The following is a 27,282-nucleotide window of genomic DNA, read 5'->3' on the forward strand; positions in this document are numbered from 1 at the left end:
TCACCAGCTGCATCCAGGGTGAATATCTCCTAAACGGTTCCCGTTTAGGAGATATTAATTTTAGCTACAGGTAAGCCTTATTATAAGCTTACCTGTAGGCAGGGCCGTCTTTATGGCAGGGCAAAAGGGGCAGCTGCCCTGGCCCCTGTCATTGTTGTGAGGCCCAAAGCAGCTGTCTCCTACTTGCCCCAGTTTAAATTCCCTTGTCTCCTTGAAGTTTTAGGCCCTTGCTGTGTCCATAGTGTGAAGTGCTGCTACTAATGCTGCCCAGCTCTGCCCTATTGTTGTGTACAGATGACTCACCTGCAGACCCTGTGTTTACATAAATAATCGGCATTCCTATGTAAATAGCAGCAGCTTTTCATATGTAAATAGTTGCATCCAGTGGCATAGATATGTAAATAAAGGCGGCATTCATATGTATATCATGACCCCTGCAATGAGGAGATGATGTGCTGTAACCTCTAGCAACCAATCAGTGAGCGGTATTGATGTACAGTAATCTCTAGCAACCAATCAACAAGCAGAAATCATTTGCTGTAACATCTAGCAACTAATCAGTGAGCCGTAATGAGTAATGATACACTGTAACTCACTGTGTACTCCCAGCGCGCAGACCAAGCTGCCACTGACAGATCTTGGTCATGGCATCTAATCAGTAACCTGTGTTACCCCTGTGAGAGCCAATCACAGTGATCACATAATAGAGAAGCTGTGCCTTCTTCTAGGCAATAGTCCTCTAAAGGACCCCTTGCAGAAACACGTTTTCTTCCTGAAATTACATTGTAGCTATGTCTGGTGTAGTTGTAAATAATGCCTAGCGGAGTTCTCCTTTAACCACTTAAGGACCACCTTACGCCGATGTACGTTGGCAGAATGGCACGGCTGGGCACAAGCACGTACCTGTACATTGCTTTTTAAGTGCCCAGCCGTGGGTCCTGGCGGCGCGCTCCCGACCCGATCCTTAGCTCCATGACGGTGGCCGTGGGACCAGCGGACCCGATCACCGCTGGTGTCCCATGATCGGGTCACAGAGCTGAAGAACGAGGAGAGGTCTGTGTAAACAAACCTCTCCCCGTGCTTCCCTCTGTGGCTGTCACTGATCGTCTCGTCCCTTTTATAGGGAAGGACGATCAGTGACGTCACATGCCAGGCCACGCCCCTACAATAAAAAAAAACACATAACATCATACATAACACTACACTGTCCCCTAGTGGCTAACTCCTTCACTGCCAGTGTCATTTACACAGGAATCAGTGCATTTAAATAGCATTGATTGCTGTATGAATGACAATGGTCCCAAAAATGTGTCAAAAATGTCCGATGTGTCCGCCATAATGTCGCAGTCACAATAAAAATCGCTGATCGCCGCTATTACAAGTAAAAAAAAAATTATAAAAATGCTATAAAACTATCCCCTATTTTGTAAACGCTATAACTTTTGCACAAACCAATCAATAATCGCTAATTGCAATTTTTTTTACCAAAAATATGTAGAAGAATACATATCGGCCTAAACTGAGGAAAAAAAAAAATGTTATATATTTTTTGGGCATATTTATTATAGCAAAAAGTAAAAAATATTGAATTTTTTTCAAAATTGTCAATCTATTTTTGTTTATAGTGCAAAAAATTAAAACCGCAGAGGTGATGAAATACCACCAAAAGAAAGCTCTATTTGTGGGAAAAAAAGGACGCCAATTTTGTTTGGGAGCCACGTCGCACGACCGCACAATTGTCAGTTAAAACGACGCAGTGCCGAATCGCAAAAAGGGGCTTGGTCCTTTGGCTACAAATTGGCCCGGGGCTTAAGTGGTTAAACTAGTTTTCTCTTTGGAAACTCTCCTGTGTGAATTCTCTCCGGCAAACCGCAGGGAATTTTTAGTTGACGTTCCGCTGGGATTCAGCTCACTGAGATTTGTACATATGGATGTGTGCCAGACCTCACCGCTGAAACGAACTTACCATCTGTCATTACAAAATACTGACACCTGCCCTTATGGAACACACAGGCCAAGAAGCCAGATTAATTGGATCGCCATAAATTATATTCTTATCACTTCAATCTGTCAGGCACATTTTTTTCTGTTTGCATTTGAAAAATTGAGTAATAGGATAAGAGCACTGTAACACTTTTAGGCTCTGGACCAACAGCTTTTGAGAAGATGATCTGTGCACAGGATTCTTAGGTGCTGGATGTTGGGTACGTTGTATTCTGATGCATAGGATTTTCCTTACAAATTTTATGTCGTAGTGCTGTTTTTGATGGTTTTGGCTGAGATAAGGATTAGGTTTAGGTTTAGGAGTTGCAGGATTATGTGACATTCAAATTGGAACTATGGCCAAAATAAAAAGAAATGATACATAAGATGAAGTCTGTTAAGAGTGTTAAACAATACCTAAACCCAAAAACTACATTGCAGTTTACCAAATTTTAGTTGTTGTGACTGTATTTGTTTTCTTTATTTTTCTTCTATTTTCATTTGGTGGTCTGGTCAATAATACACTCTGCATCTTATGCCGCGTACACACGACCGGACTTTTCAACATCAAAGGTCCGACGGAACAATTCCGGCAGACCATTCGATCGTGTGTGGGCTGCAGCGGACTGTTGATTTGCAAAGATCCGACAGACTTTAGAAATGGAACAGGTTTCAAATTTTTCCGCGGAACTCTGCTGGACCCAGTTCCTACCGAGAAATCTGCTCGTTTATATGCTAGTCCGATGGACAAAAACCGGCGCGAGGGCAGCTATTGGCTACTGGCTATGAACTTCCTTATTCTAGTCCGGTCGTATGTCATTACGTTCGATTCCATCGGACTTTGGTGTGATTGTGTGTGGCCAAGTCCGTTCATTCGGAAAGTCCATCAGAACTCTGTCAGAACTCCGTCGAAAGTCTGTCGGACCTAGTCCCTCGAAAAGTTGTGTGTACGCGGCATTAGGGTGGCTCCTCGGTTCCTCTATCAATGAAAGATTGAAGGAGACACCTTTGGAAAGCCGCATTGCCTGGAGAGGGTAGTGTCAGATGGATGAGTAGATTTAAGTGGATTTTACATATTTAACTAACAAATAAAGCAGTACTCAATTCCCCACTCTCTGGGATACCCCCCCAACCCACCCTCCAGACTGCCCCCAAGCCGCTCTATGTGCTGATCCTGCAGCCTCCTACGAGATGTAATGTATGTATCCCAGAAGGCTGTGGGACCAATTACATGTCATTCTGGCTTAGGCAGAATGTCACAGAAGTGGGGCTAAAAATTAAGAGTTAAGCTTCACTTTAGAGTCTAACTCTACACAGTGGTGTGAAAAAGTGTTTGCCCCCTTCCTCATTTCCTGTTCCTTTGCATGTTTGTCACACTTAAGTGTTTCGGAACATCAAACCAATTTAAACAGTAGTCAAGGACAACACAAGTAAACACAAAATGCAATTTGTAAATGAAGGTGTTTATTATTAAAGGTGAAAAAAAATCCAAACCATCATGGCCCTGTGTGAAAAAGTGATTGCCCCCCTTGTTAAAACATACTATAACTGTGGTTGTCCACACCTGAGTTCAATTTCTCTAGCCACACCCAGGCCTGATTATTGCCACACCTGTTCACAATCAAGGCATCACTTAAATATGAGCTGCTTGACACAGTAAGGTCCACCAGAAGATCCTTAAAAGCTACACATCATGCCGAGACCCAAAGAAATTCAGGAACAATTGAGAAAGAAAGTAATTGAGATCTATCAGTCTGGAAAGGGTTATAAAGCCATTTCCAAAGCTTTGGGAATCCAGCGAACCACAGTGAGAGCCATTATCCACAAATGGCGAAGACATGGAACAGTGGTGAACCTTCCCAGGAGTGGCCGGCCGCCCAAAATTACCCCAAGAGCGCAGCGACGACTCATCCAAGAGGTCACAAAAGACCCCACAACAACGTCCAAGGAACTGCAGGCCTCACTTGCCTCAGTTAAGGTCAGCGTTCATGCCTCCACCATCAGGAAAAGACTGGGCAAAAATGGCCTGCATGGCAGAGTTCCAAGGAGAAAACCACTGCTGAGCAAAAAGAACATCAAAGCTCGTCTCAATTTCTCCACAACACATCTTGATGATCCCCAAGACTTTTGGGACAACATTCTGTGGACCGATGAGACAAAAGTGGAACTCTTTGGAAGGTGTGTGTCCAAGTATATCTGGCGTAGAAGGAACACTGCATTTCATAAAAAGAACATTATACCAACAGTAAAATATGGTGGTGGTAGTGTGATGGTCTGGGGCTGTTTTGCTGCTTCAGGACCTGGAAGACTTGCCGTGATAAAAGGAACTATGAATTCTGCTGTCTACCAAGAGATCCTGAAGGAGAATGTCCGACCATCTGTTCGTGTACTCAAGCTGAAACAAACTTGGGTTCTGCAGCAGGACAATGATCCTAAACACACCAGCAAGTCCACCACCGAATGGCTGAAGAAAAACAAAATGAAGACTTTGGAGTGGCCTAGCCAAAGTCCTGACCTGAATCCTATTAAGATGTTGTGGTATGACCTTAAAAAGGCCGTTCATGCTCGAAAACCCTCTAATGTAACTGAATTAGGACAATTCTGCAAAGATGAGTGGGCCAAAATTCCTCCAGGACGCTGTAAAAGCCTCATTGCACGTTATCGCAAATGCTTGGTTGCAGTTGTTGCTGCTAAGGGTGGCCCAACCAGTTATTAGGTTTAGGGGGCAATCACTTTTTCACACAGGGCCATGATGGTTTGGATTTTTTTTCACCTTTAATAATAAACACCTTCATTTACAAATTGCATTTTGTGTTTACTTGTGTTGTCCTTGACTATTGTTTAAATTGGTTTGATGTTCCGAAACACTTAAGTGTGACAAACATGCAAAGGAACAGGAAATGAGGAAGGGGGCAAATACTTTTTCACACCACTGTAACTAGGGATGAGCCAAACTGCCCTGGGTTTGGTTGAAGCAGGGTTTGGCAAACTTCAAAGAAGCGCAGATACCGAACCTGGACACTATTAAAATCGATGGGAGCCGAATCTGTCAAAGCCAAAATTCCAATTTTCTGGGCTAATGGGAAAAGGGATGTCAACAAATAGCATGGGGGGAGGGGGGAAGGAGTGGGGTGGTGGCAAGTGTTTTAAATTGCCAGAAAATCGCATTTGCCTGTTGGCTTCTTTAAAAAAAAAAAAAAAAAAAAAAGCAGTATGTTCCTTTATAATACACAAGGGTCAGCTATGTACTTTTGGGGGAACCTTTGGAGGAGTCTGTGTGACACTTTTTTATTTTTCACAAAGCCGGCAATGTAAACTGTAACATTTTTTTCTTTGTAAATGTCACTTTTGCTGTAGCACATCCTACACCAAGAATGAGAAAAAAATGTGTAGAGTACCCCGAAAACACACATCGAGCGCTTTGAGTCTGGTGTGTATTTTATGGGGGTACCTCAGGCAAAATAACAAAAAAAATATTTATGAAGTCCCAAAAAATCCATACCATCTTCTCTGGTCTAGTGTGACTTTTAAGGGTGAGCCCCCCCCCCCCCCCCTCCAAAAAAAAAAAAAAAACGTGTGATGTCTAAAAAGTTATACCAAACCCTTTATTTGAGCATGCAGCCTGGCTCCTGAACCATGCCAATCCACATGGTGGGAGTTACCTTGCCCATGTTGATGAGGACAAAGGCCTCTTGCCCACAACTTTGGGCTGGTGGTTGTGGGACTCTGTGAATGGGGGGCTTATCGGAATCTGTAAGCCACTTTAACAGTAAGGAGCACCCAGATACCACCCGCAATTTGGATCGGGGGAGAAAATGGCCTAATAACATTTGTTTTATCCCCAATTTGCACAGAACAAATGTACATGCAGTTTTACAGGATGAATAGCTCTGCAAATTTTTAATAACTACACCCCTTATGCCGCGTACACACGACCGGACTTTTCAACATCAAAAGTCTGACGGAATGATTCCGGCAGACCATTCGATCGTGTGTGGGCTGCAGCGGACTTTTGATTTGCAAAAGTCTGACAGACTTTAGAAAGGCTCCGGATGACGTCCCAGTGACGAAACGCGTAGGGCGTGGCCTATCGAATACACACTTCCATTACAGACGGCGGGGAAGCCGAACGGAACGCTCCCAGCAGCTTCCATACCTTTCACATTGCATCCTTTATACTGTATCCATTTATGCCATTACTTCTACCAAAAGTGTGAGTAGTTTTAAGTATCTTCTTAAATAAATTGATTTATACGGTATCACACTATGGATGGTCCTCTCTTTTAATATATATATACTGTGGCACACTCCACCTGGAAATAACGAGGGATCCTCAGCAGCCCATTTGAAGCAAGCCAGAGAGCGACACAGTAGCTCATACTGTGGAGGCTGATCCACCCCGGATGGGGTTATTTTTCTGGTGAGAGTACAACCTAGAAGTGTCCACAATGCATGAAGAATAGTTTGGATCCATCACATCCCTTCCTTTACCCACGGGAAATCCCCCATTAATTGCACTGCACTAGAGACTTCTTGCTTGTTTACTTTTTATCTTTTATATTTTTAGACTTTTTCTTTGTATACATTTTCTGGGACAAATATTTAATTTTTATTTTTATTATTTATTTTATTTTTATTTTTATTTTCATTTTTATTTTTATATTTTTTGAAAAACAATTTTTATTTTTATTTTTTCAGTCCCAATATTTGGCATGTTTCACTTGATGTACTGATATCTATCACATATTTATTGTACATTTTATTACTGCATGCATAGACCTTATTGTCACATCTGTGCACTCTAAATCCAATTACTGGGTTATTTTTTTGTGGTTCATATTTTATTTGTATAATTTTTATCTAATTGATCACTAATATATTAAGCAGTTCACAAGTTTAAGGTATTTATATGTTCTAGAGTTTAAGAAGTGATCACTACTTCAGGTTTTCTATTGCACCCAAGCTAATCTTACATTTTATAGCCAGCACGCTGGCAAATACTTACCAACGCGACAAATATTCTATACACACACATTTTGAACTTTTTCGCTTATAGTTTATATATTTATATTTTTATTTCAATACTAGAATTATTTATTGCACATTGGCACTTACACACCAGGTTGATATAACACTTTTAATTTAGTACACTATTAAGTTTTTGGCAACATATATTTCCATATATAGGTATAGCGCCAAATCTATTCATAGTACCCCCCATCTAACATTCTCCACCCCACCAGGTGGATAGTAATAGAGGCAGCTCTTACCTATTTTTTCCTTCCCCTATATTTTTTATCTACCCTATATTTTCTACATAAGTTCCATAGCGCAACCTACTACCTTTATTCTTTCATGGAACAGGTTTCAAATTTTTCCGCCAGAACTCCGCCGGACCCAGTTCCTACCGAGAAATCCGCTTGTGTGTATGCTAGTCCGACGGACAAAAACCGACGCTAGGGCAGCTATTGGCTACTGGCTATGAACTTCCTTATTCTAGTCCAGTCGTACGTCATCACGTTCGAATCCGTCGGACTTTGGTGTGATTGTGTGTGGCCAAGTCCGTTCATTCAGAAAGTCCACCAGAACTCTGTCAGAACTCCGTCAGAACTCCGTTGAAAGTCTGACGGACCTAGTCCCTCGAAAAGTCTGGTCGTGTGTACGTGGCATTAGTGATGTAGAAAAAAAAGCAACAGACATATGGAAAGGTAAATATCAGAGATGTCAGTTACACCAAAAAATAAGAACAAGAGCAAATTTTATAGCAATAAAGAAATGTGCTCATGGGAAATAAATTATAGTTTATTTTAAATATTGATACATTCTATCCTATGTATATTTACAGATGTTGTACTATGTTCCTTGATGATCTGGCTTGATATTTGATAGATGGTTGTGGGGTAATCAAAAAATTCCATGCCCAAGGCCTTAACACTTCAGTTCTGCATGAGATTTTGGGCTTGTTTGTTAGTCCAAAAGATAATGAGAAAGTGATGTGCCCGGCTGAAAAGAAATGACCCAGCTGTTGTTTATGGAAGTTCAGTTTACACGCTGTGCCTCCATGAATGTCAGCAGTCAGGACATACCCGCACTTTGCTGCTCCCTCTTACTCACTCTTAAATAAATGTTTCTGCCTGTATCAGTCACAGTCACTGGAGAATGAGAAGCTGACGTTGTATGCTCATACACTGTGACAGAGGCGTAACGAGACCCTCCAGAGCACCAGTGCAAGAAACCATGAAGGGCCCCCCTGACCACCAGGGCCCTTTCCATTGGTCTCAGGGCCCTTTCTATTGGTCTCGGGGCCCTTTCCTCTGGTCCAAGGTCCCTTCCTGCCGAGACTAGGGCCCTTTCCTCTTGTCCCAGGGCCCTTCCCACTGATCCAGGAGCCCTTTACTCCCGTTGCAGGACCCTTTATAAGCCCCTGTTCTCACTGCTGCAACATATCATGTGACTTGCGACACATAGGGGTTGATTTATTAAATCTGAAGAGTGCAAAATCTGGTGCAGCTGTGCATGGTAGCCAATGAGCTGCTAATTTCAGCTTGTTCACTTAAAGAGGAGGGCCGTTTAAAAAAAAAAAAATTAAAAGTCAGCAGCTGCAAACACTGCAGCTGCTGACTTAATAAGCCGACTTACCTGTCCAGGGCGCCTGCGATGTCGGCCGCCCGAGGCCAACCCGTCCCTCGGCTCTCGGGTCCCGGAGCCGCCATTCTTTCTAAGGGAAACAGGCAGTGGAGTCTTGCGGCTTCACTGCCCACTTCCTACTGCGCATGCGCGAGTCGCGCAGCGCTTTGTGAATGGGACGCGCTGTGTTCTGGGACACACGGTTCCCAGAACACAGCGCGACCCATTACCCAGAAGACAACGCGACGAGGAGAGAAGAGAGAAGATCTCCGCGGAGGAGGAAGAGGCAGATTTGGATTATGTGCCTAGCAACAGGCATTTCTGGTAAGTAAAAAAAAAAAATTTTTTTCATTTTTTTTTTTTAGATTTTTTTTCACATTTTTAATGTATTTTTTTTTCAGGGTGGCCCTCCACTTTAAAGCGGAGCTCCACCGTAAAATAAATTATTAAAAGCCAGCAGCTACAATTACTGCACTTATTTGTCCAGGGATGTCGGCAGCAGATGACGAGCAATCGCTCGTCTCTCAGCTGCCCCCACTGCCATCCTCTGTCAGGAAATCAGGAAGTGAAGCGTTGCGGTTTCACTTCCCGGTTCCCTACTGCACATGCACGAGTCGTGCTGCACATCTTCACTGGTCCCCATTATGTTCTGGGAACTGTGTGTTTCCCAGAACACAAGGGGGGGGGGGGCATCTGCGGCTATTCTGCGGCTAGCTATGCCTGGAAGTGGGTGCCGTTACCTGTATTATACATATATCTGCACCCTCTTCCCCCTGAAAGGTGCCAATTGTGGCACCAGAGGGGGGGGAGGAATCCGCTGAGTGGAAGTTCCACTTTAGGGTGGAGCTCCGCTTTAAGCTTTCACTTAAAAACCTGGAAGCTGATTGGTTTCTATGCAGAGTTGCACCAGATTTTGGACTCTCCAGTTTTAGTAAATCAATCCCATAAAGTCGCTTGACAAGTCAAAACACATTCATTTCAATGGGTGCCGTCCTAATCAACTCAACTCATGTCGCAGCCACTAAAAGAAAAAAAAGGTTCCTGCACTACTGTTCTGTATGGTAAATCACAAAAGTCACAAGCAAGTCACAAGGAGGTTGCAAGCAAGTCGCAAGACTTTGGGGTCACAGTAGTGTGAATCGAGTCTTACGGTCCTGGGTCCCCTTCCTGTCGTCTTGGGGGCCCCTCACAGTGGTTGAATGCCAGGGCCCAGTGGCAAGTGCAATCTTTGCGATCCTGGCAGTTCCACTTCTGCACTGTAGGCTGTTTTTATAGAAAATTTGCTGGACTATTAAAAATGGACTAGTAAAAATACATGTACAATTATTCTGTGTAAACGGAGCAAAAAATGAATGTTATTAGCCTATTTCCTGTGCTTGTCAAATGGTTTTCAATTCATAACAAAAAATACAGCATTTGACCACTAGATGGTGCTAAGTATCATAGGAATTTCTTCTGACACACATCGGCATTGCGTGATCAAATGGGGTACTTTCCTCTTTAAATTATTGAAAAACATTTGAAAATAGTCTAGTACCACTCTCACTGAGCAAACTGCTCTGCGTTTTTTTTATAAATACACTCATATGTAACACTACTAACTTTGAGGTCATGTGAGATGACCCCCAAACAGCCAGGTATACACTCAGAATGCCCCAGTCCACCTACATTAAGTACCCAGGCATTTTCATGTCTCAGGGTTGGCTCCTTGGGGGAATAACACAGATGGGCACCAGTCACTTTAGTTAAATTTTGTAGTTTTATTGCTGAACACACACATGGGGGTGCCAAAATACACAAAGGGTAACTTCGCTACTATAGGTCATGCAGCATTCCAGGCCTACCTACAAGTAGCAAACTCTTGCTTGCAGGTCCTATACACACACATACAGGTTTAGTTTTTAGTTTTTTTAAAGTTTGCATAGCTATTCATCCATTTGTTCTGTATGAACCAACCAGCTGTTGTGAGAAAGGGGCAAAGTTGAATGTTCTTTTAAGCTATTTTTCTGGGGGCAGCCAGGTGGGCTAGCATTTTTCAAGTAAGTTGAGTTGTGATCAGAGGCCACAGGAAGGCAGAAGGAAATGTTTTTGCTGTTCACTTTCATTGCACTACTTTGTCAAGAGACTGTGAATCTTTGCCTTTAATGGGCCTTTGCTGAACTAGCTAAAACTGTTCTTTGAGGAGTGATCAGCAGGAACTGTTTTTAAAAGGAACCAAGTTTGTGCAGGTGGAAAAAAGAAGAGGACTTTTTGTAATTAGAGAGGAAGTTGTCCCTTTGTTCATAGTTCTGGACATTTGTCAAGTTGGACATCCCATAATTCCTTACCCCATTTAAGTTATCAACCCTTAAAGCGATTGTAAAGTCTTGTTTTTTTTTCTCTTAAAAATAACAAACATGTCATACTTACCTCCTCTGTGTAGTGGTTTTACACAGAGTGGCCCAGATCCTCCTCTACTCGAGTCCCTCTTCAGCTCTCCAGGCCCCTCCCACCTGACATGTGTCCCCACAGCAAACAACTTGCTATTTGGGCACCTGAGATGAGCTGCAGCTCCTTGTGTCCATTCAGACACGGAGCCCTGACTAGGCCCCGCCCCCTCTCTCTCCTCATTGGCTTGCTGACTTTGATTGACAGCAGGTGCGCCAACAGGGCTCCACTGCTCTCTCAGCAAATGAGGAGGAGAGTCTCCGGCAGCGGAGTCTCTAATGCAACATCGCCGGATAAAGATGAGGCTCAGGTAAGTATTAAGGGGGCTGAGGGGAGCTGCTGTACACTGAAGGTTTTTTATCCTAATACATAGAATGTATTAAGATAAAAAAAAAAACCTTCTGCCTTTAAATCACTTTAATAAAACATCAAAAAAAAGCAAGGACTGTTTTTCTGTTTTGGAATGTATGAAGGAAATGCTATGTGACTGGCTGTGCATCTGTGGGGACCCGGGACAATAGCGACTCCTATGGGGGTAGCGCTACAATTGTGCTCAATGTGTTAAAGCTAAAAAACACTGGGGTTTATTACTACGCTAGTGCAAAAAATGTACATGTATCTTTTTAGTGGATTTCCCTTTCAATAAGTGTTTTGGTTAAAATAGATTCCAAACTTGCAGCAACCACAATCTCTGTAGTACAGACAAATCCCATTTTGATACAGCTATTGGTGGCTTAGCACCTCATTATGAATCCACCACAGTGTCCTTACCAGGATCGTTTAGTAATTTAATTACCATTCTGACATTCTCTCAGTAACACAGTGTAACACCATTTTAGTAAGTATTCTCACTGGAAAAGATCTGGTAATGATGTGTTGACTATATTGAGCTTCACATAAATTTATCAGCTTTGGATGGGCTGACTGCTTAAAGACAGATGGCCCCATTGTAAAAAAAGAAACTGTTATGTTGCTCCTTGTAACTGGTGGTTGATACCTGCGCCGCGAGAACCTTATTTGTTTAAAGTACATGGAAACCCTGAATAAAATCTTGTTGCTTTTATCATAAACAATGCTTGTTTTTACCTTTTTTATCCTTTGATACATCTCAGTGCCGCTGATCTCCTGCAGCTTCACTCTACATATGAGCACTCTTATTTTGGCTGCATGGCATATCTAAGGGGAGGTTTCCCGATGGTGACTACAGTAGACCATGCCTGCGTAATTTGTGTTAAACCGGCCACTTGAAGCCTCCAACTGAAGTCCAGGTGACAGGGTGACAACAAAAGAGAACAATTGGTAGTCAGAAAAAGAATACCGTCAACCTATAACATGTTGTGGCCGAACAAAGACCTAATTTGAATATACTCCTGAATGTTATGAAGAGTGATCAGATGAATCGCTAAGTCCCTCTTTGCCATGATAATGAACTTAGACCTGGTTCACACCTATGCAGGTTGCAGTTTGCATATTTTCCCGGTGCATTTTACCTTTTTCAATATACAATTTTGATCCATTGAAGTCTATGGAACCAAAAACCTGAAAAAAGTCCCTAGCCCTTTCCATAAAATGCACAGATGTGAGAATGACCCATAGGAAACCATGTTAAATGGACTGTAGTTTTTTTCAGCAAAACTGAAAATGCACAAAAAATGCATAGGTGTGAACCAGGCCTAAATCCCCCCCCCCCCCCCTGAAAAACAACAACCTTTCCACTGCATTTAAGCCCCACCGCAAAAGGACCAGCTGACATCATGTCAGTGATTCTCTTGTTAACTGAGGTGTCAATGTTGACAAGGACAAGGCTAGAAATCACTCTGTAATGCTGATTGAGTTAGAATAACAAACTGGAAGCTTTAAAAGGAGGGTGGTGCTTGAAATCATTTCTACTTCTCTGTTAATCCTGGTTACCTGCAACGAAACATGTACAGTGATCCTTGCTTTGCATAAAAAGGGATTCATAGGCAAGGATATTGCTGTTACTAAGATTGCATCTAAATCAACCATTTATCAGATCATCAGGAACTTCAAGAAGAGAGGTTCAGTTATTGTGAAGAAGGCTTCAGGGCATCCAAGAAAGTCCAGCAAGCACCAAGAGTTGATTCAGCTGCGGGATTAGGGCTCCCCCAGTGCAAAGCTTGCTCAGGAATGGCAGCAGTCAAGTGTGGGTACATCTGCATGCACAGTGAGGAGAAGACTTTTGGAGCATGGCCTGGTATCAAGAAGGGCAGCAAAGAAGCTACTTCTCCCCAGAAAAAACATCAGAGACAGACTCATATTCTGCAAAAGGTATAGGGATTGGACTGCTGAGGACTGGGGTAAAGTCATTTTCTCTGATGAATTCCCTTTCTGACTGTTTGGTGCAACCCGGAAAAAACCTTGTCAGGTCAAGAAAAGGTGAGCGCTACCATCAGTCCGATGTCATGCCAACAGTAAAGCATCCTGAGACCATTCATGTGTGGGTTTTCTTCTCAGCCAAGGGAATGGGCTCACTCACAATTTTGCCTAAGAACACAGTCATAAATAAGGAATGGTACAGAAACATCCACCGAGAGCAACTTCTCCCAACCATCCAAGAACAGTTTGGTGATGAACAATGCCTTTTCCAGCATGGTGGAGCACCTTGTCATAAGGCAAAAGTGATAACTAAGTGGCTTGGGGAACAAAACATTGAAATTTTAGGCTCATGGAAAGGAAAATCCGCAGACCTTAATCCCATTGAGAACTTGTGGTCAATACTCAAGAGTTGGGTGAACAAAAAAACCTCACAAATTCTGACTATGCAAGAATGGGCTGCTATCTGTCAGGATGTGGCACAGAAGTTGATTGACAGCATGACAGGGCGAATTGCAGAGATCTTGAAAAAGAAGGGTCAACACTACAAATATTGAATCTTTGCATAAACTTAATGTTATTGTCAATAAAAGCATTTGAAGTGTATAAAAGGCTTGTAATTATACTTAAGTATACTATAGTAACATCTGACAAAAAGGTCTAAAAACACTGAACCAGCAGACCTTGTAAAAATTAATATTTGTGTCATTCTTAAAACTTTTGGCCAGGGCTGTATACCCCACATTCCTTGCCTTGATGTCAAAAGGAATTAACTTGTGAGGAAAATTCCTAAAACTACCTCTGTACTTAACGTCAACATTTTTTAATGTTTCTCTATAAAACAAAACAAACTTTGTGCTGTTTTTTTAGGAGGTGCTGTTCCTGAGATATACATGGTTGACAGCATTGACAGCGTCCTTTACCCCCCACTACTCCCTGACCATGCATCTAGCAAGGAGACAATTATTTTATTAGCTGTGATTGGCAGAACTTGTCTTGGCACTAGGAGCTTCCCTGAGACAAGCGCCTTTACTCTGTATACAGGAAGAGATGGGCACATGAGTTCCCCTGTTCCGCCCCCTTTGTTTTTTCAAGCAGTGATAGGCACAGCTGGATCCACCACCCAGTGATTCAGCTTTATTGGTTGCTAGGGTGCAGACAGCTGGGCTGGATAGCACAGTGTGTTTCCATGGTACAGGCAACCAGGCTGCCTGCACCATAACAACCAGTGACGCTGTGTGGCCCAGCTGCCTGCATCTTAGCAACCCATGATGGTGTTTAGCCAGGCCGTCTGCGCTCTAGCAACTAATGAAGCTGGATTGCGCGATGGTGGATCCAATTGATCCTACTTGAAAAGATGGAGAGGTGGAACAGGAGAACTAACAGCACTCCCAACAGGCATGCCCTAGAAACACACGCAATGAACATGGTTTAGTGACAACTGAGCTGTACCTGAGCTCAACACTAATAATGTCCACAAATTGGGCTTCTATCAGGGTAAGAACAGAGAAGCTGGAAGCAAAAAATCAATTAGGGATTTTTTAAATTCGCAGTTTAGTAACAGTTCATTGGAGAAGACAATACAGGTATTAGACATTACTGTATGGGTCTGTATTTCATTTGAATGCTTATGCAAGTTCTTCTTTAAATTATTTTATAGATGCTGCCCCAGATGGTGGATCTCCTATGCCTCCTCGTCTTTCCCCTATATCCGTATCAGATGTGCAGACAGATTCCTTCCGTCTCAGCTGGGTGCCTTTGGATGGTGATTTTGATGCCTTTGTCATCCAGTATGGCCCCTCTGGTGGTCCCAGCCAGGAGGAGACTCTGCGAGGAGACCAGACATCTTACCTGGCCACGGGGCTGCTGCCCAAAGTCAATTATACCGTACAGATCCAAGGTGTCTGGGGGGATAGTTACAGCAATTTGGAAACTGCCTATGTATTTACAGGTGAGGCATGAAGGGTTGTGTGGAATGGGACTCGTATATCAAATTTGTATAGCGAGCAAAAGTCTATAGACATATCAGATTTCAGCTATTGTTTTTCTTTTTGAGCTAATGCTTGATAGGCCACTTTTTCATGTGCTAATCCATTGTCACAGGCAGCAATGGGATTTGGTGTTTTGGAGATTGGTGCAGGGGAAATTTACATGGGGCATTTGGTGCCAAAAACTGGTAACACACTGACCCAAAATATCCTTAATGTACAACCTACCCCATTGTTAAACCTACCACTTGTAGATGTGGTGCAGCGTGGTGTAGCTGGAGTAATTCACACAGTCAGGTGCAATGGAAAACTTGTATTGAAATAACACATTAACAATTCACAACAAACCCAGTGGGAAGACTGCTCAACTGGGTACACTCATGGTTTTCAGTAATGTAAAGAGAGCAGGTGTCACCTGAATTGACATTGTCTGTAAAGAGAGCAGAGTGCCGCCTGGTTGTCTTGTGCCCAAGCAGGATGGTGTCCATGAAGATGCGACCCTACACTTTCCCTCCTCGTCAGCAACCTCTCCCTTACTGCTAATACTGACTTTATCTGTAGGGAGCCAGGGCCTTAAAAAAAATCTGCCTGACCCAAAATGGTTGCTAGAGTAACATGGGGTGGCAGCCTCCAATAGAATAGCTTCCCCAGTACCCAGGAAATTATAGAGGAACCCTGTTCCTCTTGACTTCCTTTCCAACAACTGTGCCGCTGCAGTAGAGTGCCATCTGCAGTGGTAAAAGTAGGCTGCACCTACCTACACACTTCTTAGCCAAAGCCTAGCACCTTCGATATCTGTTAGATGCTGATGATTTGAGCTGAGCCCTGGCACAATGCAACTCCATCGCACATGGGAGTTGTACCATCACTGACCACCCAAATCCCTCAGCCAAAAATATGTTAAAAACATATGAGAAGATAGTGGCAAAAACAAAGACCTATTGTTACTGGATGAAGGAAAACTCAGAGATAAGTTTTGCCATACCATGTATGCATTGAACAGAATGGCAAGTACTCCCATAACCCTACTACCCATCAGTTCTACTTTTAGGTCACAATCAGATATACAGACCCCTAACCTAACCCCCAATACTGAATTCACCTCCACAGGGGAACACTAATCTTACCAGGCAACTGAAGCATCAATGCCCAATCCCATCAGTTCCAAAGAGCTATCAACAATCTCCCCTAAAACTTAGAATGGTAGTCAGATTTTTTTTATGCCTACCAACCCTGCCCCTCGCCCCCAGGCACCATGACGAAATACAAAAGTTTGTTTATTTGGTCCAAAATAATCTCTTTGTTTCTTTTAACGAATAATATTGATCAGCTCTGAACCTACCGGAACTCCACCACCCCTTTCTTGTAGATAGAGGTCTATACCTGTACAGTTTGAATGCTTTGTAACACTTATGTTCTATCCTGTTCTTGACTTCTAGAAAAGCCTCAACCTCCACGACTGGAGTCGATTTCCCCATCAGACATCCGCAGCGATTCCGTTCATCTCACCTGGGAGGTCATAGGTAGCAACTTTGATTCATTTATTCTTTCTTATCGGGATGGAGATGGACGACCACAAGAAATTCCTCTGCAAGGAGATGTGAGGTCTTATGATGTAAAAGAATTAAAGGCTGGGAAGAAATATAAATTCATCCTATATGGCCTAACAGATGGAAAGAGAACTAAACCAGTGACTGCTGAAATCAGCACAGGTGAGTGGAGGGTGAGGCCTGAGCAAGAGAAAAAAAAGCAGATCACCAGCTCATTAGTGCCCCTGTTCCACAAACCCCTATATTATAAATAGCCTCACTCAGCAGACCAACTGCTCCCCACAGCTATGCCAATACTCTGCTCAGTACTAACCCCCAGTTCTGCTGATCCTCTGGTTTGCTGATCCTCCTCTCTCTACGGTACCCGCTCACCTCCTGTTATATTGCTCCTAATCACACAATGGGGGTTATTTACGAAAGGAAAATCCACTTTGCACTGAAAGTGCACTTGGAAGTGCAGTCGCTCTAAATCGAAGTGGTAGATCTGGAATGAGTGGAAGCTGAGCAGGGACTAGAGAGAGAGTACTGAGTGACAGAGGATCAGTAGAGCTGGAGGGTCAGAGCAGTAGAAACAAGCAGATATCACACATTGGGGGTTATTTACTAAAGGAAAATCCACTTTGCACTGCAAGTGCACTTGGAAGTAAAGTCGCTGTAGATCTGAGGGGGACATGCCACATGATCAGCTATCAGCCAATGACAGCTGATCACGGAATTAAGCAAGCTGGTTATCAGCTTTTCCGCTGATCGTGAGGAGAGAAGCAGAAAGCCGATAACCGGCTTCTGTCACACGGACATCGGTCCCTTCCTCGGTGCCCACCAGTGCAGCTAATCAATACCTATGAGTACCCACCTGTGCCACCTATGAGTGCCCACCTGTGCCACCTATAAGTGCCCACTGGTGCTGCCAATCAGTGCCCTCCAGTGTTGCCAATCAGTGCCCACCAATGCCACCTATCAGTGTCAAGCAGTGCTGCCAATCACATGCACCCCCATCAGTGTCACCTGTCAGTGCTGATTATCAGTGCCACCTACCAGTGCCTATCAGAGCCAGTTCAGTGCACATCAGTGCCAGCTCTCAGTGTCCATCAGCGCCGCCTATCAGAGCCTATTAGTGCCACTTATCAGTGCCACCTATCAGTGCCTCCTCATCAGTGCCCACAAGTGCTGCCCCATCAATGCCCATCTGTGCCGTCTCAGTATCCATTAGTGCCACCTCATCAGTGCCCATCAGTGCAAAGATTTTTTCAATATTTTTGATTTCTTTTTGCTTCTTTAGCAAAAGATAAAAAACCCAGTAGTGATTAACTACCACCAAAAGAAAGCTCTAAGTGTGTGAAAGAATTACAACAATTTTGTTTGGGTACAGTGTTGCATGACCGTGCAATTGTCATTCAAAGTGCGACAGCGCTGAAAATTGGCTGGGCATTAAGGGGGTATAAGTGCCCAGTAGGCAAGTGGTTAAAGGCTTCAGGTGGTGTAAGTGAGCGTTATCATAGACTTCTATGGAGGCTTTGGAGATGTTTTGAAGCAAGCGGCATGAGGTATACTTTTTGAAGCAAAGCAAACGCAACGTGTGAACAGGACTGTAAGGTCACCATTTTATTTACTGACAAGGGAATTTGATTGGCATTCAGAGCACTTTAAAAAAGTGTCTCCAATGCCACATTTTGAAACAAGTGTAAACAAGCCTTAAATTAGAAATCACGCTACTCTGAGTTGAGATACACTACTGCACACATGTTAACGTGCGGTATCACTTGCATTACCATTCTTTTAGTGCTTATTCACTAGGGCGTCTAAAATGGCAAGTTTAGATGCATACAGCATATTGTTTTTTATGCATCGAAATGCATCACTAACGCAATCAATGGGGACATACACACAGCAGTGTCTACAAACCAAAATGTGTGTCAAGTTTAGCAGTGTACAAAAAAAAGTAGGACACTGCTGCACCCGAGGCAGTGCATACGTGCAAATTTTACACCTGTACATACATGTAAACATTTATAAGCATATAAGCATAAAGACACTAGAAGAGTACTGCTCTGTAGTTACTTCATGCAGGATCTTCTGTTAGCTCTGCCAGTAAGTACCTGCACTCAATGCAAAAAATACACATATGTCTGTGTGAATGAGCCCTAAGGATTATAACACACCCGCAGAGTGGTTCACATACCCATCGTACATTACCTGGGTGTGTTAGAGTGCCGTGTTACTGCAGCAAACAGCTTTTTAAATAAAACTTCTGAAGCAGGTGATGTCTGTAAAGATTTTCCGGAAAAGCAGTAAGCCAATCCTGTTAGCAGGAAATTCGATTTCTGGATGTGTACTAAGCAAAAAGCTTTTAGTTGCAGTGATAGAATATTTTAGTAATATTAGAAAATCATAACTGGCTGCAGATTGAAATAAAAAGGTAATTTCTAAGAACATTAGATGGCAAAATGACTTGTGTGGCGATCATATGGAATATATCAATTTCTTTAACAAAAGTGGAGTTTTCTTTTCAGTTTTAATAGTAGTACATGTGAAGGAATTCCCTAAATAAATAAATAACCACAGTCTTATGAATGGAGACAAGGTTAAAGTGACGTGTACACTCTCCAACTGAGTGCAAATATAACATATAAAGTGACTTGTCCTTAAACTGCAGAAGGTTGTGCAAATATATGCAATATGCAAAGTGCAAAAGTGATTTCTCCTCTTCTGTGCAACAAATGTAATGTGCAAAGTGCAAAAAATTATTGATGCAATCACATGTAGCATCCTCCTAGGTAGGTGCTAGGATTAGATGAATTAGTATTAGTTATGTTTTTGATAGGTAAATTTAGTTGCCACACCATAGTAGGTGTGGCTGCATTTCTTTGGTAGACAAAAAGAATATTCTGCTTACTGCATCCAGTGAAGCTGCAATCTGCTAGTAAGGTCTGCTCAGTGTGTTCAACTGCTGTCAGTCTGGCCTATAGCTTCTTCTTTATCAGGAAACTTGAGAAGTTTCTGGATAATAGGTGTGAAGCTACGCACTTGGCAGCATAAATATTAATACAGCCCTGGCCAATCGCAACCAAAAAGTCAGGCTCTGATGGCATGCTGGGAGATTGTATATATTCAGTGAGCATACTGAGCTCTGGATCGTTTTCCAGAGTTGATTACTCCAGCCTGGGGGATCGACGACAGTCTGCCCTTCCAGGTGAAAGCTATGACCTGAGGGGCTGGAATGCTGGGACACAGAAGCTAAAAGGGAGCTGACTGACGGGAGCTGTCTACTGAAGATCTGTCTTATATCATAGGAAGGTTTCGGTTGGAAGTTGGATGGAGGCTACAAGCTGTCCTTGGGCCTTGTGAGTACAGACACTAAGAGATCTTGGGGACCTTTGTGCTTTAGCTACCCTTCTGGTACTACATAGTCAGCCATTAAATAGGACCCTAGCTGGTGCCCTGAAGAGCTTTGTCCAGATAATCTCCTACTTAAAGGAACGTTGCTCTTGTGGCTCTAACTACTAGTTAAGCTGAAGTCTACTGGTTATTTCAAGCCCAGCTCACTCAGAAAGGAATACTAAGTCCTTAAGCTGTACATAGTTCTAGTTTTTGGAATATCCCGTCACTTCCCTCAACCCTATTCAAGTTCTCCAAAAAAACAAAAAAACACAAAGCAACACCCCAACAGACATTTTCTTCAAGAAAGTGTGAATGAGCTTTGTTGTGTGCCTGGCTGGTGGGCAGAGGTCTGTGGGGAAGACCTGGACAATAATCCTGCGGCTCCTATGGGAGTAGCACTACACACAGGTAAAAACAAAGGTAATCTATGAAACTGGCAGAGGTAAAAAAAAATTAAATGAAAGGGTTTTCAGAAAACTACGCAATTTTTTAAATATTTACCTAGAAAACTGCTATAAAGCTTTTGATTGAGCATTAAATAAATACACAGCTCAGAAAAACTACACGTACTTATGGGAAAAAAAATTCATTTGCCTAGACACTGCCTAGTGTCCAGCCTGTCACTTTTTATACAATATCCCCTGATAAGCATTTTCTCAGACATGTTCCTTAACACAAAAGCCACATATATCTGTATATTGTGAGCAGGCTTGTGGATGGTGTTTATGTGTCACCTACGTTTTTCACCAGACAGGATAAAGGGCTCCAGGGATTATGACTGCTATGGAAAAAAAAAAAAACGTTGTTTTCTCAGAATCTTATTAAATACTGTGTAGATCCTGGAGACTTTATAAAACTTTGGGTGGAATAAGCCTGAACTCTAAGCCCTTGTACACACGGTCGGACATTCAGACAACCAAATCCGTTGGATTTTGTCCGACGGATTTTGTCCGAAACTGTTGCATACGCACGGTCGGACAAAGTTGTCAGAAAATCTGACGTGATGACGTTATTTCGTTACGACGGGACTACGTTCAAACTAGTAGCCAATAGCTTTGGTGTAGGAATTTGATCTGAGCATGTGTGGCACTTTGTCCGATCGGAATTCTCTACACATGATCGGAGTATGTCCGATCGGAGCATTTTGTTGGAAAATTTTACCAACAAGTTGGAAAACTTGGTCCGTTGGATACTTCGATGGAAACAGTCCGATGGAGACCACACACAGTCGGAATATCCGACAAAATGGTCCGGTCAGATACATTCCGTCGGAATCTCCGACCGTGTGTACAATGGCTAAGGTCTATATCATACATGGTAGCCAGACCTCATTGTTCTGGGTCCTGGAGCCCAAAGACTTTGTAGAACTTCAGGTGGGAATAAACTTCCTTTCCTAGGTCCACATCTTACCTGGTAACCAGACCTCATTATTACTCTCAGCTGTGCATAGACCCTTATATTTGTGAGCTGAGTGATGCTCAGTGTTCTTTCTGCTGCTGGGTGAAAAGGCTCACTGCTAATAGAACACTAAAAAGGTAATTGTGTGTCAGGTCACCTAGAGGTGAGGTGACAGATGCATACCGTAGGGATCAGGAGTGCACCGCAAGGTTGTGGACCCTACGGCTGACTGCTGCGGACGGGAGACAGGTCCCACCGGGGTTAGAACATAAGATTCCCTGGGGCACGGAGTCTAAGAGCCAGCAGGTGTTCACCAGAGCCTCGAGTGGTGAGGATGGACTTGGCTGCAACTGGCCCCAGGTCGCAACCCCCAGGGTCCCCCAACTCACATCCACAGTAGGCAACAGGAGGATAGGGATGGTGAGGGACAAAGCCAAGGTCGGGGCCACAAGCAGACAAGAATAGTCGGGAACACGCCAAAAGGTCAGGATCACAGGCAAACAGGGATAGTCAAAGACACGCCAAAGTCGGTAACGGAAAACAGTAGAAGAGCACACGACAGGTAACAGGAAGCTAACACACAAAGGAATACACAATGGTTGATCAGCCCTGATGGCCTGCAGTGCACAGGTTAATATAGGGCTCCCTGATAGGGCCTGGGGTGGAGCCATGCTTAGAGGAGAGGTTATAAAAACCACCAGGTGGAAGTGGCTGGCCTCTTAGTCTGAACACATGAGGGGAGGTAAGCAAACACAGGAAGATCACTGCATAACCATGACATTGTGTTTCCTGTTTTGGGGAACCCAATAGGTGGGGCATCCTGTAAGTCAGGAACTAACTTAAGTTTGGTTAAAGCAGAACGTCATTTAAAAGTGAATCCTCTGCTCATCCTCCTCCTCTCCCCTACTGTAACAATATTGGTGGGTTTTAATTTTTTCTGGGAGCAGGTACCTCTTTATAACAGGTATCTACTCTCACTTCCACAATTCTCACCTAGGCTTGGCCCACCCTTCAAGTAGACAGTTTGTTCCATGAAAATTGAGACATTGTCTTGGTACAATTCGTTGAGTCCATGAAGGCATCATTGAATAGTCAGATGAGCGATTTTTTTTAACTTTTGTGTCCAAACAAAATTCTAGAAGTGTAAGGCCAGCATTAGTTGCTCTAACAAGCAGATGTACAAAGCCCCAGCTGTACTAAAACTGTTTTCTGAATATAAGTCCCAGACAAACCTGCTTGTGTTTGTTGCTGGGTGTCCCTGTCTTGTGCAAGGCTTAGCACTGCCATTACCAGCTGACCTTGTCCTCCTTATGATATAAAGTGAAATTTACACTTTAAAGTTATTGACCCTGGAAGACTTGCATAGAACGCAGTATGACTGATTCAGTGTCAGTCTCCTCCCCTCTGTGTCTGAATGAATTTGAAGATCTTGTTATTATAGGAAACAGATTCCTCTGATGAGAGCTTTGGCTCTGCCATCATTCATGGGACAGGCAGTAAAACTCTACTCTTTTTTTTATTCTTAAACTTGGAGCCAAATTTCATCCCAAAACATGTTTCTAATCTGGAGTTTATTGTCATCTCGGGAATCGTTCCTAAAAAGTAGAATGTATCTTATTTGCTCCTCTAATAAGACTGTCTACCTTCAAACCCCTTTAAATGTAAAAGTTTAATCTGTTCTTTGTGATCAAAGGCTGGGCTGCGGTTGAAGACTGGATGCCTCTGAATGAGGGGGTCATATCTCTTCTCCTCCATACTTACATGAACATTGCTATTTGTGTCCATCTTAAAGATATTATCCTTCACTTCTTGTCAGTACAATAAGTGATAAAGACTTTTTCCAACGAGGGCTTGGACAAAACCAAAAACATATTCTTAATGGTTCAATGAAGGATTCGAAAATCTGATGGTGTTAATATTGCTGTCTGTACTTTCCACATGAACCCCGCCTCAGTTTCATGTAGGGTGTCACAAGGACATGAAGTAAATGGGAAATGCCCCAGAGGGGTCAAAGACAGAAATTAAAAACAGACAGAAATAACCCTAGGTTTGTGAAACCTGCCCCCAGACCCAAATTTCTTGGGAGGTGGGAAGAGGACATTTTGGACAATATCTGTAGATGAGGCTGGTGATGTAGCTGGTACATTGTGGTTAGTATTTAGAATTTTTGTACGGTGAGGTAGTGGAAGCCAGTGTAGGGATTGGCAGAGAGGAGATTCAGTCACAGATCAGTTAGTAAGGTGTATTAGTCTAGCAGAAGCATTCATAATAGGCTGACGGGTGGAAATCCTGTGTAAAGGTAGGCCAGTGAGGTGGGAACTGCAATAGTCAAGGTAGGGATTAACTAGGAATGAATAAGCTGTTTTGTGGTGTCGTTAGTCAAGAAGGTGCTAATTCTGGATATGTTGTGGACCTTAAGAACAATTTATCCAGTGATTGGATGTAGGGGCTGTAGGATTACACCCAGCACCCTGGCATGAGCAGAGGGACCAATGATTGTGCCATTGATCTCAATGATAAACATTGAGATTGAGAGCAATTTTTACTTTTTGGGATTTAAAGCCAAACTCCAGCTCTTGATAACCCCATGCATTAATTAGGGAACTTTACACATATTTGAAATGGATAACAGAATTGCCTGCTTCCCATAGTCCTCTGAACCCAAAAAACAGTCTACCATAGAGGCCTCCTAAGCACTGGCTGACTGGTCACTGACCAGCCTCCTGATATGGTGGAGCAGGGAGGCCCTACATTATGGCTCTGGGGAAATCCTAACAGTGGTGTACATCATCTGTGTAAACTCACTCATCTGCAGATTATGAAAACAGTGGATATTTACAGAGACATAATCTTTATCATTAGTCACCACCCCAAAGAATGCCTGAACCCTGCCCATTGCATGATGTCTTGCTAGCAACTTCTAGAAGGTGTAGTTCACAGGTAGTTGGGTACATAACCAACCTGTAATACACTGCCACCATTCCTACAATTACTTGTTGATTTAGTCCCATAGCATCAAAGGAAACAACATTTTTTATTACGTAAATGTACTTGAAGACATTTTTTTGAATTTCTGATTCCTTAAGATACAAATATTCTCCTTTCTGGAAATTTCTTTGCTGGGCTTATTGACACCAAGGGGGAGATTTACTAAACTGGAATCTGATGCAGCTGTGCATAGTAACCAATCAACTTCTAGACTTTAGACCCCTTTCACACTGGGGCCCCGGCCACGTTTAAGCATTGCTTTTTGGCCGCTAGTGGGGTGCTTTTAACCCCAAAGAATGGGTTAAAAACGCCTGTGTTGCAGCTCTTCCGAAGCACAAATTAATTTGTATAGGCATGGCATTTTTGGAGCTCTATATACAGCGCTCCCAAACCGCCACAAAGATGCTGCTTGCAGGACTTTCCCGAACATCCCGCAAGCGCACCGCCTTAGTATGAAAAGACACACGGAAGTGAATATGAGGCGATTTTCAGGCACTATTTAGAGGCTATTTCTAGCGCTTCAGTGTGAAAGGGGTCTTATTATCAAAGCTTAATTGAGCAAGCTGACGTTATAAGCTGCACCAGATTCTATGTGCACTAGTTTTAGTAAATCCCCCCCATGTGTGTTGTCATGCTGTTTTTGCTGCACTTTTCAGTACGGCAAAAATGCCCCCCCATGCCACACACACACACACTCACTCACACACACTCACTCCCTTAAGCATTACAGTTGGATTTACCAGAAGATTGTAAATTCTTTCCTGCACTATTTAATATACCATACTATAATTCCATCTGAACTCTAAATGATTGGAAGGGAAAATACAGAAGCATCCTTTTTCCCAGATGTTCTCCTTGGGTTCAACATTGTTATCTTAAAAAATTCTTACAGACAGCTGATTTCTAGCACATTATGGCATACTAGCCATTATGGCATTGCCTTGCAGGAGAAAAAACAAAACAAACCAGCAGTTTACTACTGCTTTAATATTTTCAGTACATCTTATACTCAGTAATCATCTAGTAAATTATAACATTTTAATTCTACTGGCAATCTTATGCTTTCCCTTCTACAGAGAAATCCATTCCTCCACGTCTGGAGTCACTTTCTGTGTCTGACATCCTCAGTGATTCCCTCCCTCTCTCCTGGGAAGTGAGTGGAGGGGAATTTGACTCATTTCTCCTTCTGTACCGCGATGCTGAGGGCAAACCCAAGGAAGACACATTGGATGGGGAGCAGCGTAAAATCACCATTGAAGATCTGAAACCGGGGAAGAAGTATAAATTCATTCTGTATGGTATTACAGGAGGAAAGAGAAGCAAAGCTGTTACATTGGAGACCACAACAGGTGAGGAAACAACCAACAACTGCTATCACCCAATAAGTTGCTAATTTTGAGGTTTACCCTCTAAGTTTTTCCTATTCTTTTTGCCTTCTGCGTATATCAGTTAATTTTAATAGACCCTGTCACCAATTTTAAAATATAGGTAAAAGCACAGCAAAATTGAGTACTTTAAGTATTTACATCCAGTGTTTTCTCTTTCCATAATTTTTTTTCACTTTTTTACTTACAACGTGCCATTGAACTTGCTAGGGAAATTGGCCACCCAAGAAGAGCTGACTCCTTAGAACAGCCCACTCCCGCCTTGCATGCCATAACCCTCTCTGCTTCTAGGAGTCTCCAATTGTGCTCACTTCGCTCCTCTTTCCCTCACCTCCTTACATAACCTTTTATGTAGCTGACAGTGGAGTCATGGACCCCTTTAAAAATCTGATGAAAGCTATGCCCCCCCCCCCCCAGAAATATTCACATAAACACAACTTTGCATGCAATAAATATATATGTACTTTATTTTACTGAAATGTGATTGCCTCATAAATATATGACGTACACAAAGGTTGAATAAAGTAAACAAACTTAACAAAAAACTCACTCCTTTCCATCTAAAAAGTAATGCCCACTCATTACTAAAATGATATGCAATCATCTTGTGCAAATGAAACAAAACAATTTTAATTCAGCTCAAATCCCCTACTAATACTACTGTACCTACTATATTTTCTACTACCATTACTACTACTATCTATCTATCTATCTATCTATCTATCTATAGTTTATCTCATTGAATGTAAATGTTATTATTTATCTGACATTCACAAACCCCCTGAAACCCATATTAGGGGTCCAGGTTAAGAACCCCTGTTATAGGGTGTCACTTGACTGACAGCTCTAAGCCTACTGGAACTGCTGACATCACATCCAAGATGATGACACCCATCAGCAGTCTCAGGCCTCTTGGATGTCTACTCAAGAGAGTTTTTTTTTCCATGTAAATAACATGCATACAATGTGTTAAATGCATATACAGTATATCCTTATGGGAGGATTTCTTTTGAAATTAATGGTCTGACGACAGGGTCTCTCACTAATTCCCTCATCAAAAATTATATTATTTTTAATTTTCCTTCCAAGACATCTTTGGCTTCTCATATAGGTCCCAAAAGAGGGCTACAATTAAAACAGAAAAAACTGAAAAAAGACAAGGGAAATAATTGAAATTTGTTTTTAAATGAATGGTCTGGTCTGTTTCTTTATTTTTATTTTTTT

The 27,282-nt window shown here is 42.6% G+C and overlaps 1 protein-coding gene across 2 annotated transcripts in view; it reads left to right on the plus strand.

The window, feature by feature from the left end:
* Positions 1–27,282, plus strand: part of TNXB (tenascin XB) — a 200,665-nt gene that overhangs the window by 118,069 nt on the left and 55,314 nt on the right. For both annotated transcript variants that reach the window (XM_077483631.1, XM_077483640.1), the window contains 3 exons: positions 15,032–15,322; positions 16,799–17,071; positions 25,750–26,022. In XM_077483631.1, the coding sequence (XP_077339757.1) occupies positions 15,032–15,322; positions 16,799–17,071; positions 25,750–26,022 (837 nt within the window). The remainder of the gene's footprint in view (positions 1–15,031; positions 15,323–16,798; positions 17,072–25,749; positions 26,023–27,282) is intronic.

This window comes from Lithobates pipiens, unplaced genomic scaffold, assembly GCF_037356315.1.
Source record: "Lithobates pipiens isolate NorthernLeopardFrog02 unplaced genomic scaffold, aLitPip1_a1.2 Scaffold_1, whole genome shotgun sequence".
NCBI classification, from domain to species: Eukaryota; Metazoa; Chordata; class Amphibia; order Anura; family Ranidae; genus Lithobates; species Lithobates pipiens.